Source organism: Cyanistes caeruleus, chromosome 11, assembly GCF_971803275.1.
Source record: "Cyanistes caeruleus chromosome 11, bCyaCae1.hap1.1, whole genome shotgun sequence".
Lineage (NCBI taxonomy): Eukaryota > Metazoa > Chordata > Aves > Passeriformes > Paridae > Cyanistes > Cyanistes caeruleus.
In genome coordinates, this window is record NC_141711.1 from 5,696,526 (window position 1) to 5,710,210 (window position 13,685).

The 13,685-nt window shown below is 41.6% G+C and overlaps 2 protein-coding genes across 2 annotated transcripts in view; both read right to left on the bottom strand.

Moving 5' to 3' along the window:
* LOC111934983 (monocarboxylate transporter 2-like) overlaps positions 1-3,107 on the bottom strand; it is a 41,157-nt gene extending 38,050 nt beyond the window's left edge. Inside the window, exons 1-2 of the mRNA XM_086845804.1 lie at positions 2,851-3,107; positions 1,366-1,468 (exon numbers count right to left, since the gene is read on the bottom strand). The gene's annotated coding sequence lies outside the window, so the exon portion shown is untranslated. The remainder of the gene's footprint in view (positions 1-1,365; positions 1,469-2,850) is intronic.
* Positions 3,108-3,795: 688 nt separating this feature from the next.
* KBTBD8 (kelch repeat and BTB domain containing 8) lies at positions 3,796-13,323 on the bottom strand. Its single transcript, XM_023935167.2, has 4 exons — positions 13,019-13,323; positions 11,523-11,733; positions 9,759-10,873; positions 3,796-7,489 (listed from the first exon to the last, which is right to left on the bottom strand). The coding sequence occupies exons 1-4, from the start codon at positions 13,032-13,034 to the stop codon at positions 7,026-7,028; spliced, it is 1,806 nt and encodes a 601-aa protein (XP_023790935.1). The 5' UTR covers positions 13,035-13,323; the 3' UTR covers positions 3,796-7,025.
* Between the last annotated feature and the right edge of the window lie 362 nt (positions 13,324-13,685).

Genomic DNA, 13,685 nt, shown 5'->3' on the forward strand with positions numbered 1-13,685 from the left:
AGTAACCAAGCAGTTGACTTGGAGTATTAAACAAGCAATGTCCACTACATGAGTCCATGCTTTGTAAAGGTTAACATAACCCAATTTCAGTAGGAATGTTTCCACCAGACTTATGTTGCAAATCCCCATTTGGGGGATTTAGAACATTCCCCTGCCGCGTTTATAATCTCAACGCTGCAATGCACTACTGAAGCACAAAAAAAAATTCAAAAAAACCTGATTTTATGTGAGCCAGGGAAATGTTTTCATCCAATCCAAGTAGAAAATTAAATGGAGAAAGAAATATGATTCATCCAAGTTAACTTTGCCAGTCAGCATCACATGTAACCTGTATTTCCTGCCCTGTAGCCACATGCAGTCATCCACACTCCTCCATAGGGCCCCAGCAGAAATATCTTCCTTGCAAGAAATGCCCAAACTCACACACAAGTTCCCAGTTTGCATTAGCACAAAATGCTGCAAATGGTGCTCTCCCAGCCAGCTCAGATGTTCTTCTCACAACACAGGACAAACAATCTCCATTTGTGAAGATTTTCTACCAGGCAGTTGTAACAGCTTGATAAAAAAGTCTCCAGTGGTCAAAAGACAACAAGACAAATTCTGGGGAGAAATCTATCAAGGGTTGTTAAACACAGAGATGCCACCTCTGGCACTGCAGAGGGCAAATTGCTGGAACTTGGGGAATGTTGACAGGCAGCTCCATGCTTGTGTCCTCAGGCACCCACCATTAGTTCAGAGTCAGGGAGAGAATTCCAATTACACGTTCCTTGGGCTGATCCATCTTGTGGCCCAGCTCTTTCTGCCTCACCAGTCATGGCTCCTACCAGTTATGCTCTCTAAAAATGTTTTACGGCCAGAAAGACATCTGGTGTTTTTTCTGTCTTCTGAAATGAGTAAATCCTTAAAGGCAGTTATAGGTGCTGTGGGGATTCATCACAGATTGTTGGAGGTGCATGTGGTTCTCTGTGCTCCTCCCCAAGGGAGGGCACCCAGAGCTGCCTGCTGAGGAAAATGCAACCACACCAGACCAAGAGTTCACGGGAACCACTTATTCCTAGAGGTCTTGGAAGAATTCTATTATAAACAAAAATGGCATTGCAAGAGTTGAAATTCCTTTAGACTTTCAGAATAAACTTCCAAAGAGGTACTTTCTATTTTGCTTGTGGATACTGAACAGTGCCCTTGGCACTGAGCCAATTTAGACTGGTGCTTTACCAAATCAAAATATGGAATTGCCTTTGTTAGATACTGTCCCTCCTTCCATCTCTGTGTTAACAGCAATTGCCTAATTTATAAATGTTTTTGCTGATAGTTACTGGGCTGTGACCATTTCTAGTGCACTTCAGACATAATAGCAATTCATACCATTGAGAGTGCTCTCCAAAATCACTTTGGAAAATCTTGGACACGCCCCTTGCAGCTGAGATGGACAAAAGCAGCAGAAACTCTCCTTTTCTATTTCTTTGGCCTGTGAAAAATTGAAACTTGAATGACTAATCCAATGGCTCTTTCTTCTTAACACTTCCTCTCCATTTATTAGTTTTGATATAAAATGTGGTATAACTTTTACTTGAGAAAAATAAAATGTAAATTTGCAGAGTAAAGACAATTTCAACTCTTCATTTATTGGCTGTTGGAGAAGGTTAATTTGATATTCACTAAATATTACTGCCCCTGAGACTCTCAGAAGCTACAAAGAAATCTGTTACTGAAGGAATATGAACTGAATCAAAATGGAAGGGTTTAAGGTAATTCAGAATTTATCTGCAAATCTTTTTCTGCAACTGATGTGTCACATACCATCTTGACTTCAAAATAATTTCATAACTGAGTTTATAGATAATCAAAAATTAGTTATGTATTATTAAATAAAAGGCTCAAAAGCTGTCATGAAGTGAGCATACAGTTCACAGTTCTTACACTTGGGCTGGACATTGCCACTTCTGTGTGACAGCAAGGGCTGCAAAGCAGAGTTCATGTGCAGATCTAAGGAGACACGGGAGCACAGAGGGCATTCCTTAAATAGATCTATTTGGTACCATTTTGGTTGATGTTTTACAGGTATTGTTACGTTGCTGGCACTCAGTGACACTTTAAGGTCTAAATACGCACATACCATGCGCAAATTGTGGAGCTGACCTGTTAGCAGACAGCAGCTTGAGGTTATTTGGGCACAACCTCCAGTCCTGTTACTCTGGAGTAGCTTTGGGACCAGGCTGTGCCCTGGCTCACAGCCACAGAAGGAGGGAGGGCAGAGGAAAAAGCTGTGACACACTTGCATCAATTTACACAGATGTCCTTCCATGCTGGGAAGGGCTCCCCATCACTCAGGTACTACAGAGAGGAGGGCATCATGTTTTACCTATTTCTCTTTTGTTCTTCAGGCAGATCTAGGCCTTCTTCACTCAAATCTTCACTCAAAATTCCTGTGATATGCAGGAATTCACCTCATCCTTCAAAAACAGTCAAACCCAGCCAAATGTTCTCCAAGTGGGGATTTTTAGCACTTTTTCCATAGGGAAATACAATATTCAGGATTTTGTACATGTGCTCGATCGCTCTCACTCTGATCACCATCCCCCAACTCCTCAGGTGGTGGCTGCTTTAAATTGCATTTTGTAGAGGGCTAAAGCTTGCAAAGATGTAGAGTCTGTACAGGAATTGTGTCCTATTGGTTGGTTAAAAACAAAGAGACCCCACCAGCACCTTCTGAAAAGGAAAGCTGGTAAACACCTTTGTGGTACTTCAGAAATTCCTCTTGGAGAGACATTAGATATCAGTTGGTTTTGCTTCTCCTACTTGTTAAGTAACTTGATCACATAATCTTTATAGAAGTTAATAAATACCTGCCTTTCACAGTGGATATTTGCATTGTTAATTGTGTAAAACACAAAAATCAGCAGTGAGGCAGCACGGGGACCTTAGGGAGATACTGATGGGGGAGGTTCCAGCTTTGTTGGTCTCACTCTTCCATCTTTGAGAGGCCCAGAGGGGAGAGCATGCTGCAAAGAGATAAAGAGAAAGCAACAGCTGGGTGGTTATTTCCCCACCTCTTGGCTGCACACCAGTGCCAAGCTGTGAGATACTCCCCTGCGTGGAGCATTCTCTGCCCAGCTTTGGGGCACAAACACAGTGGCAACTTCATTTAAGTAATGCTACTTTGTTTTGGGGGGCGTGCAGGAGTTTGTGTGTTCCTGTCCTTCAGCAGATGTTCCAAAATACTCATTTCCAAAAGGCTGTATGAAAGGAAAAACATGCCCAGCAACTAACCCCACCCACAATGTGCAGATGGAAAGAATCTCTCAAGGGCCCAGCTACTTCCCTCTTCAAAAAAATACATTGGAATTTACTTTAGTATCCAAAGAAGGAAAATCCTTATTGACACTTACAAGTATAATCATTTGCAAACCTGTGGCTCCCTCAGCTCTCTCAGGGTGCTGGGAAATTCAGTGTGAAGGGGTTGGGGTTTTCCAATAAACAGCCTTCTCAGGCTGGAAAGCCCCACTTGACATTCCTGCTGGGATGCCAGCTGCAGACAAAGGCACGGAGAAAGGGAAGGGAAAGACCGTGCTGCATGTGTGTAAACAAATGAGAAGTTACACCTGAACAGCCACAAGGAATGAGACAAATGAACAAAGCATCTTCCACCTTAAAAAAAACAAAAGGACATTACACACAGGTGAGGCACAAGTGCAGAAATAGAAGAACCGAACAAACATCAAAAATACATTGGATTAATTTTCAGAAATTTACTAAAATGCACACAGATTTGTCACAAAAACAGTTGAACTCCACTGTATTTCAACAATAGGTTTATTTTAAGAAACATAACATGACATCAAGTAAAAATGCAAAATTGTGCAATTATGGCAAAATGTTTAAAAATCCACACATTTGCCCTCATAGGACTACAGTACTTCTTACTAACATACCTGAGCACTGAATGTTGGATGCCACTTCTCAACAGCCTCACGAACAGGGAGCTCTTGGATCTCTTGTAGAACATACACACACTGCATGTCTGGTGCACCAAAACTGCTCTGAGTTATTCTAAATTTCATTGATGGAAGCAAGTGGAAATTACAAAATGTTTCCTTCTAAAGTAACTAATAATTTTGGAAGAGATTTACACTCACCTAAGTTCTTACAACACCAGAAATTCATTTCATAAAGGGAAATAAATGAATGCAAAAAAAATTCCAAATGAGCAAAAATGTACAGATTACTGTTCAAATATTTTCAGTACCTTTGGTGCAATTATTTATTTCTTTTTTGTGCTGTGCAAGTTTACTTAAGCCTGACTCTAAAGCAAAACTTTACCAGGAATCTGACTTTCAGCATAACGTAGAAGCATTTAAGAATTGGCAAAATGTCACAGCTACATTACTGTCTCAACAAACTCCTCATGCAAAAGATTTAGTATATTCTACTCCCACAGCAAGTTCCAGGATTTAGCTTTCAAACACATGACAGACTTGGATCACACCCTCAGTTTGAATGGTTAAACAGAATGGAGATCTTTGTACTTTAGTGCAGATAAACAAAATTAACAAACCTACTGCAGAATTAACCACAGCATATTGTACTTTATACATCACATGACCAGTCAACTGCTAACTCAATTCTATTTCATAGTTTCAAGTAATATATTGAAATTTGTTCTACTAAATAAATATAGATTGTCAAAAAGCAGCAAGAAATCTTGTAAATATTCAACCAAGCTCAAAAAAAAAAAAAAAAACCCAAAACAAAAGAAAAAGAAAAACAAACAAAGAAACGAGGAAAAAGTTACATAACACTTTGCAAAAATAAAAGGTCTTACACACAAATGCAACACTGTTAGGGAGGGTGCTTCAGAAAGCTTGCAGCTAGAGGCCTACAACAGCGCAGAGAGCTAGCCAAGGACTAAGGATCATTACTTAAATTAGTTGTACTTCTCAGAAAACCCCTTATTCTTGGCTATGCATATAGATAAAACTATCCAGAAGAAAACTAACAAAGAAACAATACACCTCAACACTGTTGGAAAATGCAGTCTTAGCGAGAATTGCCAAATTCAAGAAAAATAAAAAAACAAAATGCAGGTGCTCACATTGGAAGAAGAGTTTGGTGAATCTCTGGAAGATGAGGTATGTAATGCAAAGAGGCATTTTTATTTTGCTTTTCATTTCACAGTTTTTTGTTTGTTTTTGCCTCTCAAACATTTTTGTGCAAGAATTAATAAATAGAACCAGGTGAGTATTTTCATGTATTAGGAAGATTCCATTTGGGAACAGGAAGACCACATAGTAAACAAACATTATCCAAATCCTCAGCCATGCCAGGGGGATAAACAATGAGCTAAATATTTGGCTGACTGAAATATCAGCTGTTAAGCCAGATAATGGTAAGCACTTCCAGCTAGTGATGGCCAATGCCACGTCAAGTTAACTGGTTTACTTAGGTCAACAGGAAAAAACTGGAATGAGTAAGATAACTTAAAGCTCTACAAAAAGTAGAGCTGTAAGAAACCTGGTAAATTACAGCTGATGCAAGATTTAGGAGTCCTCTTTTCCCTTTTAAATTCAATTCTCACTACTGAAGAAGAGGCTGAACTTTGAACTTACTTACTTTCTAAAAATAAGTTAAATGTTAAATACATAAAGAAAAGTGTTGCAATATATTCCTTATTCTGTATTTCCCCTAAGATTATTTAAGCCATGATGCTTATTGTTAATTTTGCTTTAATACGCTGGATAATGCTGACAGCTCAGTAGTGCAATTTTTCACATTATAGAGCAGAAGGAAATAGAAGATAGTTGGGGACTTGACTGCAAAGAGAAAAGGAAAACAATTTGCAAAGTTAAACCACACTTTTCCGAATCACCAGAGCATATGCCAACTCTGCACATAGCACTGTACTGTAGTGGAGACAGAATGAACACTCCACACAAAGAGGAAAAATAAAAGAGAATCAGTATTGTTAAGGCCATATCCTGTCACCATTCTGTGCAAGAACACCACTGCAGTAAAAATGTTATGTTAGAAAAGACAATCTGATGACAGGACAGGGCCTGAAGACAGACAAACACTCCATGGAAAATAACAGGCTGTCTTAAACAGTAGCAGAAGGCTGGCCCAGTTCAGACAAACAAGTATTAAAAATGTACTAGCACCATCAACTTTTGGGTTAAAGCCCTTTACGGGGTGAAAAAAAAGATTTTAATCAGTGTTAAAAAAAAAAAAAAAGTTTTTACAGCACTACACCTATGTGGCAAAAAACAGGTGTTGGGTTTTTTCCCCACCATAATTAAGCTCAATCTCAACAAAAAACCACAGACAGGAACTGGTACAACAATATGAACAGGCCTCCATCTGGGGCAAAGGTACTCCACAATCCAATTCTGACTTTTTTTTCCCAAATTGCAGTGCACAAACAACATCACAAACATCTTAGACATCAAAAACAGTACAAAAAGAAGAGATCATTATGAATCAGGTTCTACCATTCCTCTCTATGTACTTTCAATCTAAATTAAGAACAAAAAAAAGCAACAAAACTTAGTGATATTGCCTCAATTTTTACCCGTATTAAAAAAAAAAAAAGAGAAAAAGAAGAAAAGTCACTTCAACACATCTTGGACATCCTTAACTATTAATGCTAGATTTTCTTTCACTGTAGTGCATAGTTATCCTGGCTCCTCCACTTAATTTGCTTTTACCACAAAAAAACCCTTTTGTATGACATGATTAAGTGTCTACCAGAAAAAAAAAATGCTGATAATTGCACTTTGAAACCTCCTTCTCATTTCCCAGGAAAATATCAGTAAATATGAAACTGAATGAACAATTCCCTCCCCGGACTGCAACCTTTAAAGAGCACCCATCCCCATATACAAAAAACTGTCTGCTTTATCTTACAATAAATACTGACAGAATTTCTTTGTTTTCTTTTAAGACATGTTTTCTCTAGCATCAAATTACCACTGAAATCACTAAGGCCTGTTACTGAGAAAAAAAAAAAAAAAGGAAAAAAAAAAAAGAATTTAAATAACTTTCTGAAGACACTGCGGATACAATTTAGCAACAACACATTCAAAATGCCGGCCTAAATCCCAGAGCCTGTCTGGAGTCTCATAGACTTTCTGCCATTGGTCAGTGACTTCATCGTACTGGTAGAGTGAATTCTTCCTGCTGGTTCTGAAAACGTGCTCTTCAACAGTGACTTGAGTAGCTCTGACAAAGAGATGGAGTTTGTTTTTGAGGAGAACAAGTTTTATGTATGGGTTGATGGACTGGTCGCACGGGAAGTCTTTTTTTCGAGTCCATTTGTTCTGTTCGATGTCGTAGGCCTCGACGGTGAACATGCGCTGATGGTTCCCACAGGTGCCAGCTATGTAGTAGATGGAGTCGTTGTACACTGTTGCCAAGCCTTGGATTCTAGGCACAGTCATCGGGGTCAGAAATCCCCAGTAATCCTTCTGAGGATCGTAGCAAAGGAAAAACTCCCCTGGAAAGAGAGAGGAAAAATAAAATATAACTTGTGCTTTGTTTCCAGGCCAATAGCTCTGTGGCAATTGTGCCCTCCAGGTACACTCTTCCACAGACAGAAACACTCTAAGTTTTCTACAGCCTGGATCCCAAAACAAACACCCCAGCACCATCAACTGCTTTCCTTTTAGTGCTTTACAAAAACATTAATAGCATGACTAACACCTACTTTGAATTTCTGTTTCAGCTGAAGCAGAGGGAATTTGAAGCATAACAGAAACCCACTTCACACAGTTTCTAGGTATCCTTTAGTACTTCTAAAACGTGCTTATTAATTTGGGACAAAGCCTTTCAAGATTCCAGTCTTGAAATGCCTGAAGTACATTTGTTTCACTCTTTAGCATTCTCACAATGTGTCGTCTGCAGATGGGGAGTCTCACAATTATTTGCTCAGGTTTCGCAGATTTGAAACCCTCAATTCTGTCTTGTACTACACACAGATCTTGAAGCTGCTGGTATCAGGTGGCTGGGTTACACATTTAGGCTGATTTGCTTAAAAGGAGGCCAGGTGAAAACTTTCATGAAACTACTCATTCACAGTTAGGTTTGTGGTTAGGTTATAAAATACCTCTGATGCTCTGTGCACAGAGCAGCAGCTACAGACTGCAGATAAAGGAAGTTCAGATGACCAAAAACTCATGCTCTGTACATTTCATGAAAAGAACATGGATAAAGACCACCTTGACTTTGGTAAAGTCCAGTGGGAGAAAGGCGTAACATCTGCCAAATACTAGCATAATTCAAATCATGATTTCACGTGGCTATCTTAAGAATTTTAACCAAGCTGATTTGTGACCAAGCAACCTCAAGTATAACATAGAATACAGAAGTGAAACAGTAAAATTGGTGGAACAGAGTTTCAGAGACTAATTCTTACAGATAATACTCATTTTGATAATTCAGTTTTGTTCCACAGTGCAATCTCCTGGGACTGACACTTGCATTCCATAGGCATTTTCAGTCTCATCAATTCTTATTGACTGCTTTGGAGTTTTTCCTAGAAAAATTCCTAAAAGCTAACCTCTTTCTGCTACAGCACAACTTAATCAAGGTTTTTTTCTAGACACCCATAAAACTACTCTAAAATTTGCTGGTTAGCACAGGAAGTAGCTTACTTATACAAGCAGTCAGTTGTCACTTAAAGCACTGAAGCACAGTATCAGTAGCTAAAATTTGTGAACAAGGTGAAATCTTATTCTAGAGGTTATAATAGTATTATCCACCTTTTACCAGTTCTAAGAAACATTAAAGGAACAAATACTAAGTTCAGTATTCTTCAGCATTCCTTTCTAACCACCTAAAGCAGAGATTTAGAGAACTTTTTAGCATAACAGAACTATTTAAAGCCACAACCAACAAGAGTTAAACATGATACAGAAACAATGGAAGAAGAAATCTGCAAGTCACATGGAAGATCATAAATGTAAAGTCAAGAAATAATGTTGACTTCTTGTAAATAATAAGGATCTAACAGTATTCTCTATCCTGTTTCTTCCCCATGATCCATCTTGGTATGGAAGTGACCCAAGTAGGAGCTGGTGTGCATCCAAGACCCTATCTTGTGCAGGTGTTTACAGCAGTGGCCCTCAGCAAAACAAAACTGGGACACCTCCCCCTCCTTCCTTCTTTCCACTTTGGGGGTCCCTTACCACAGCCTCAGGCCAATCTCAGCACTTTCCAGCATGCACAAAATATAAAGGCAGTACTGAAATTACTGACCAAAGAAACAGAGTTAACAGAGATGCTCTATCTCTTTCTAGTTTCTAAGATGACTTCAGAAAGCAGGGTAGGGCAGGAAATGAAGACTTAGAAGTTATTCATCAACTTGATGTCAGAAGAAGTCAGTCACCAAGAATAAAGACACCAGGAATTTTCACAGCTTTAGCCAAGTAAAATACAAAGTGCTTTTTCATAGGGCAGTGTCCTTTCTTCTGTGTTAGTGCATTTCACCCACGTAAAGATTAAAGAATTTTCAGAGTTAAGTTTAATACTGTATTATTGACTCAGAATACCACAAAAAATGCCATCTGTACAATAACTCAGTATTACAACTTAGTGACACATTCCCAGGGCACGAGAATGCAAGGCAGCAACCTCCCCCTTCCCAGCTCCCCCTGCCCCCCCATTGCCCAGGGGGTTTTTCCAAATTGCTTAAGAAAACACAGACAGTCAGAACAAACAATCCCCACTTCCAATAAAACACCAGAGACCCAGTCAAATCACCTTACCCTGTAAAACATAGATGCTATCCTTATACTCCACAGCACTATGGAACTCCATTGCTACGGGCATGGGACACACAGCTGTCCAGCAGTCCTCCCGGCTGTCATAGCACTCCACAGACTTGAGGGAGTTCCGCCCGTCTCCTTCATAAACTCTCCCCCCGATGGCGTACAGCTTCCCACAGCAGTGAACCAACTTGCAGCCTATTCTGGCCCGCAGCAAAGGAGCCTTCGGAATCCACCTATTGCCAGAGTGATCATACATCCAAAAATCACTCTCTGCTCGGTGGTCGATGGAGACCTCGCTGCTGCTCGGCCTGTAACCACCCGCAATGTAAATATCGTTATCAGGAGACACGAGAATTCCCACCTCCCTCAAGTCATTTGGTGGCTTGCATAGTTTAAACACTCTCCCTGTGACCGAATCTAAACAAGGCACTGTTTGCTTCTTTCCTGAGTGTTTGTGGGCAGCATCAAAGCATATGATCATTTCCGAAGCGGTCATTCCAAGCCGTTGTGTGTAGCCATTGGCACTGGGTTGTCCCTTTTGTACACAGCTTTTGGCCATCGCCTGTGCAAACACGGGAGGGATTTTCTCTAAAAATGTCTCATCCAACAGAGGCATACGGATGCATTTGGCAAATATTTCTGGAAGGTGCACTTCTCTCTTATTTTGTTCATGCTCAAACCACCTTATAATGCTCTCATAAACGTGTTCTTCTTTATCTACATTTAAATCATCACTGTTGAGGATACTTATCAGTTGGTCTTTTCTCAACTGAAGAAACTCTTGCTCTTTGGTGACACTCAGAAACTTCTTGCGAATGTAGTCTTGTGACCTGTCTTTGAGTTCCTGATGACCATAGTGATCAGCAAAGATGAACACCCCAATGGAGTTCTGTGGGTCCAAATGACTGATCATGTATTTAGCACACTGGTCTTGTATGGAAGGGATCTGGAAGATACTGGCTGCAGTGAACAAAGCTTGAACGTTGGCCTCTGTCAGCACTACTCTGGAGGTATATGCATAGTTCAACACTAAATGCATCGACTCTGCTTCCACACCAACGATCCGAACTTCCTTTTGGGTACTCTCGGTAAGGCCGCTCGTGAACATCGATCTGCAAAACAGAAAATATCCAGCAGTTTGCCTGTAATTACCTTTAACCACAGGCATGAATTTACATATGTTGTACAGCTAGTCCCAATGTGTTTGCCCCTCCATTAGCACAAACACATTTATCACAGGTGTTAACTTTCCTCTTGGGGGACCTAAATTTAAGATCATTTCTACACTTACTGAAACGAAAGTGGAACTTCTTGCTTAATTGTCTCACTAAACCTATGTTAAAAATCATTGAGTTTATAAGCAATAAATATGTCAAAGTTCTTGACATATCCAAGTCTTTGCATTCAACTTTCAACAGGTTATTTCACATGCAAACTAGTCTAGCACATTAAAATATGTAATTTGAAAAGAAAACAAGTAGTTTCAATATGCTCTTACTGTATCTCTGATACCCTCAGTACAGGAGGCAGTTTTGCTTGGTTTAAAATTTTGTGTGACATTTTCTCCAATGAAACCTACCTCTGAGAAACAGACACTGATAATTCACTGACCTTAAGAGAACAATGATCTTTACTTGCTAGGTGCACTGTATTATCTAAAAATACATGGAACTTATTTTCATTAAATGAAAATTCAAGCAATCATACCTACACTGATATTCTATCTGCTTTGATCACCACTAGAATAATGGACAGTAGTACCTGAAATAAGGACTGATTGCAGCAAGAACATTCCTATGACAGGAGAATGTTTTCCCATGATCCACTTCCACCACAATATCTGTCAGCTGTCCTTCATCATACATGGTCTTCAGCTGTTGGAGAATACTACAAGCATGGAAGGGGTCCATTCCACTGCTGACTTGGTTTGAGGGAGGAACTCCATTCAGTGTTTGTGAAAACTGACTTGGTTCTACAAAGCAAAATTAAAACTTTAACAGAAAACAACCAACAACAACAAAAAAGCCTCCAAAAAAAAAGAAAAACATACACATGCCAAATAGCCACTCATGACCAAGAATTGGCACAAATTGATATTCCATACTTCCTCAGCATCATCATCCATCGACAGCAAGCCAAACATTTTCAAGGGTGAATAAATGCATAAACATACCTCAATACTTTTTTTTTTCCCTTTCACAATGTACATGTCAATTACCATTCAACTATAAAGTTTATATCCCTATAAACAGTAAAGTTTATACCCATTATGGAAAACAATACAAATACTTTATACAACTGGAAATCAAATCAAGAAACACAATGCTTATTGACCTTTAAAATGAAAAGGGACACAGAGGAATGAAAAAAGTCCCCAACCTAACACTGCCATCACACAGGCCTGTATGTAAATATTTGACTTCACACTGAAACAGGAACTGGCTCCTGCCTTACAAAAGTAATGGCTGGAGCAGAGACTCATGAAGAAACGGCCCCACAATAAGTCTGCTGGGCAGCAAACTTAAACACATAAATTTGTACACACAGTTACATGTTCTCTCTACAAATAAAACAGAATTATAATTTGAAATTTCTCAGGTGTGAAGGAGCTTATATATCACTGTGGAAACATATTTAGTAGAGCACATGCTGCTAAACAACATGTGATAAGCCTAATGAAGTAATTCCCAAAGTGAAAATTGAGCAATAGCTCAAGCACAAAAATCTGTTTCGTAATAGCACCAACATTTTTACGCAACAACAACAAAGGAAAGCTCAAAAGAAAAACATTAGGTGGCAAGAGCTGCAAATCGGGTAAAGCTGCTGACTGCAACAGAGCGCTTTCAACAAAATTTGGGCAACACAAAGGGGCAAAGAGGAGAGAGAGCACACCCATTTTCATAGAAGCCTTTCATCAACTCCACTCCCCTCTCCCGGCTGCGGCCCCTCACACAGCAGGGGGGTCCCTCATGGGACAGCCTCCTTCCACCCTAACACAGCACACTGCCTCGCACACCCCCTCTCCCACACAGCCCCCGCTCAGCTCTCCCCTCACGCCATCACCTCCCACACCCGAGCACCGCTGCCCCTCCCAGGGACCCCTCCCAGCCCGGGCACCCCCGAGCCCCCTAACACGCTGGTCCCCTCAGTACAGGCCCGAACCTTCTCATCGACACCCCTCAACACACAGGCCCCGATACCCTTCACCAGGATCCCCCCCTCTCGCACCGGGCATTCCCCCGCCGCCCCGCACCGACCTCCCAGCGCTGCCATCCTGGGCCCCGCTCGGGCAGCGGCTCCGGGGGCGGCCCGGCAGGAAATGTCACCGCGCCGCTTCCCCCGCTCACCGCCGGCCGCGCACCCCGCAGCATCAACGACACCGATTGGCCACTGCCCCCACCGCCTGCCGGGATATGTAGTGCGGGCCGGCCGCCTCCAGCGCGCGGGGCCTGCCGGGAGTTAGAGTTCCTCCCTTGCGGGATGCCTGGGTGTCGTACTTCTCCGGGGGAGGCGGGCCTTGCCGGTCGCGTAGCAACGAGGCGGCGGCGCCTCCGGGCGAGCCGCCATTTTGGGCTCGCGGGTAGGGCCTTGTAGGCAGCGCCAGCGCCAGCGCCTTGTCCCGGCGTTTTGGAGCCTGTTCACTCCTCAGCAGCGACACCCGGCAGAAATGGCTTGCCCAGAGGAGTAGAATTACCCGTTTCACTCCCAATCCCTGCAGTTCCCCTGTCCGCGCTGAGCTATGGCTGCTGCGGCAAACCCTCTCTGAGGGGAGCGGAGGTGGCTGCCCAGCCGAGCTGGTGCCACCGTCCCTGCTGAAACCCGGCAGAAAGGGGCACAGAAATCCTGCCAGCGTCCTAATGCTGCAAGGATGTCTCAGGGGCAGGGGAGCAGCTGTGAGACCCACAGCCGTGCAAAGTTGACTTG

Coding starts and splice junctions, on each gene's coding strand:
- KBTBD8 (XM_023935167.2), bottom strand. Junction 10,874..11,522: donor GCAATCAGTCCTTATTTCAG/GTACTACTGTCC, acceptor TCTGTTTTGCAG/ATCGATGTTCACGAGCGGCC. Junction 7,490..9,758: donor TAGCATCTATGTTTTACAGG/GTAAGGTGATTT, acceptor CTCTCTTTCCAG/GGGAGTTTTTCCTTTGCTAC.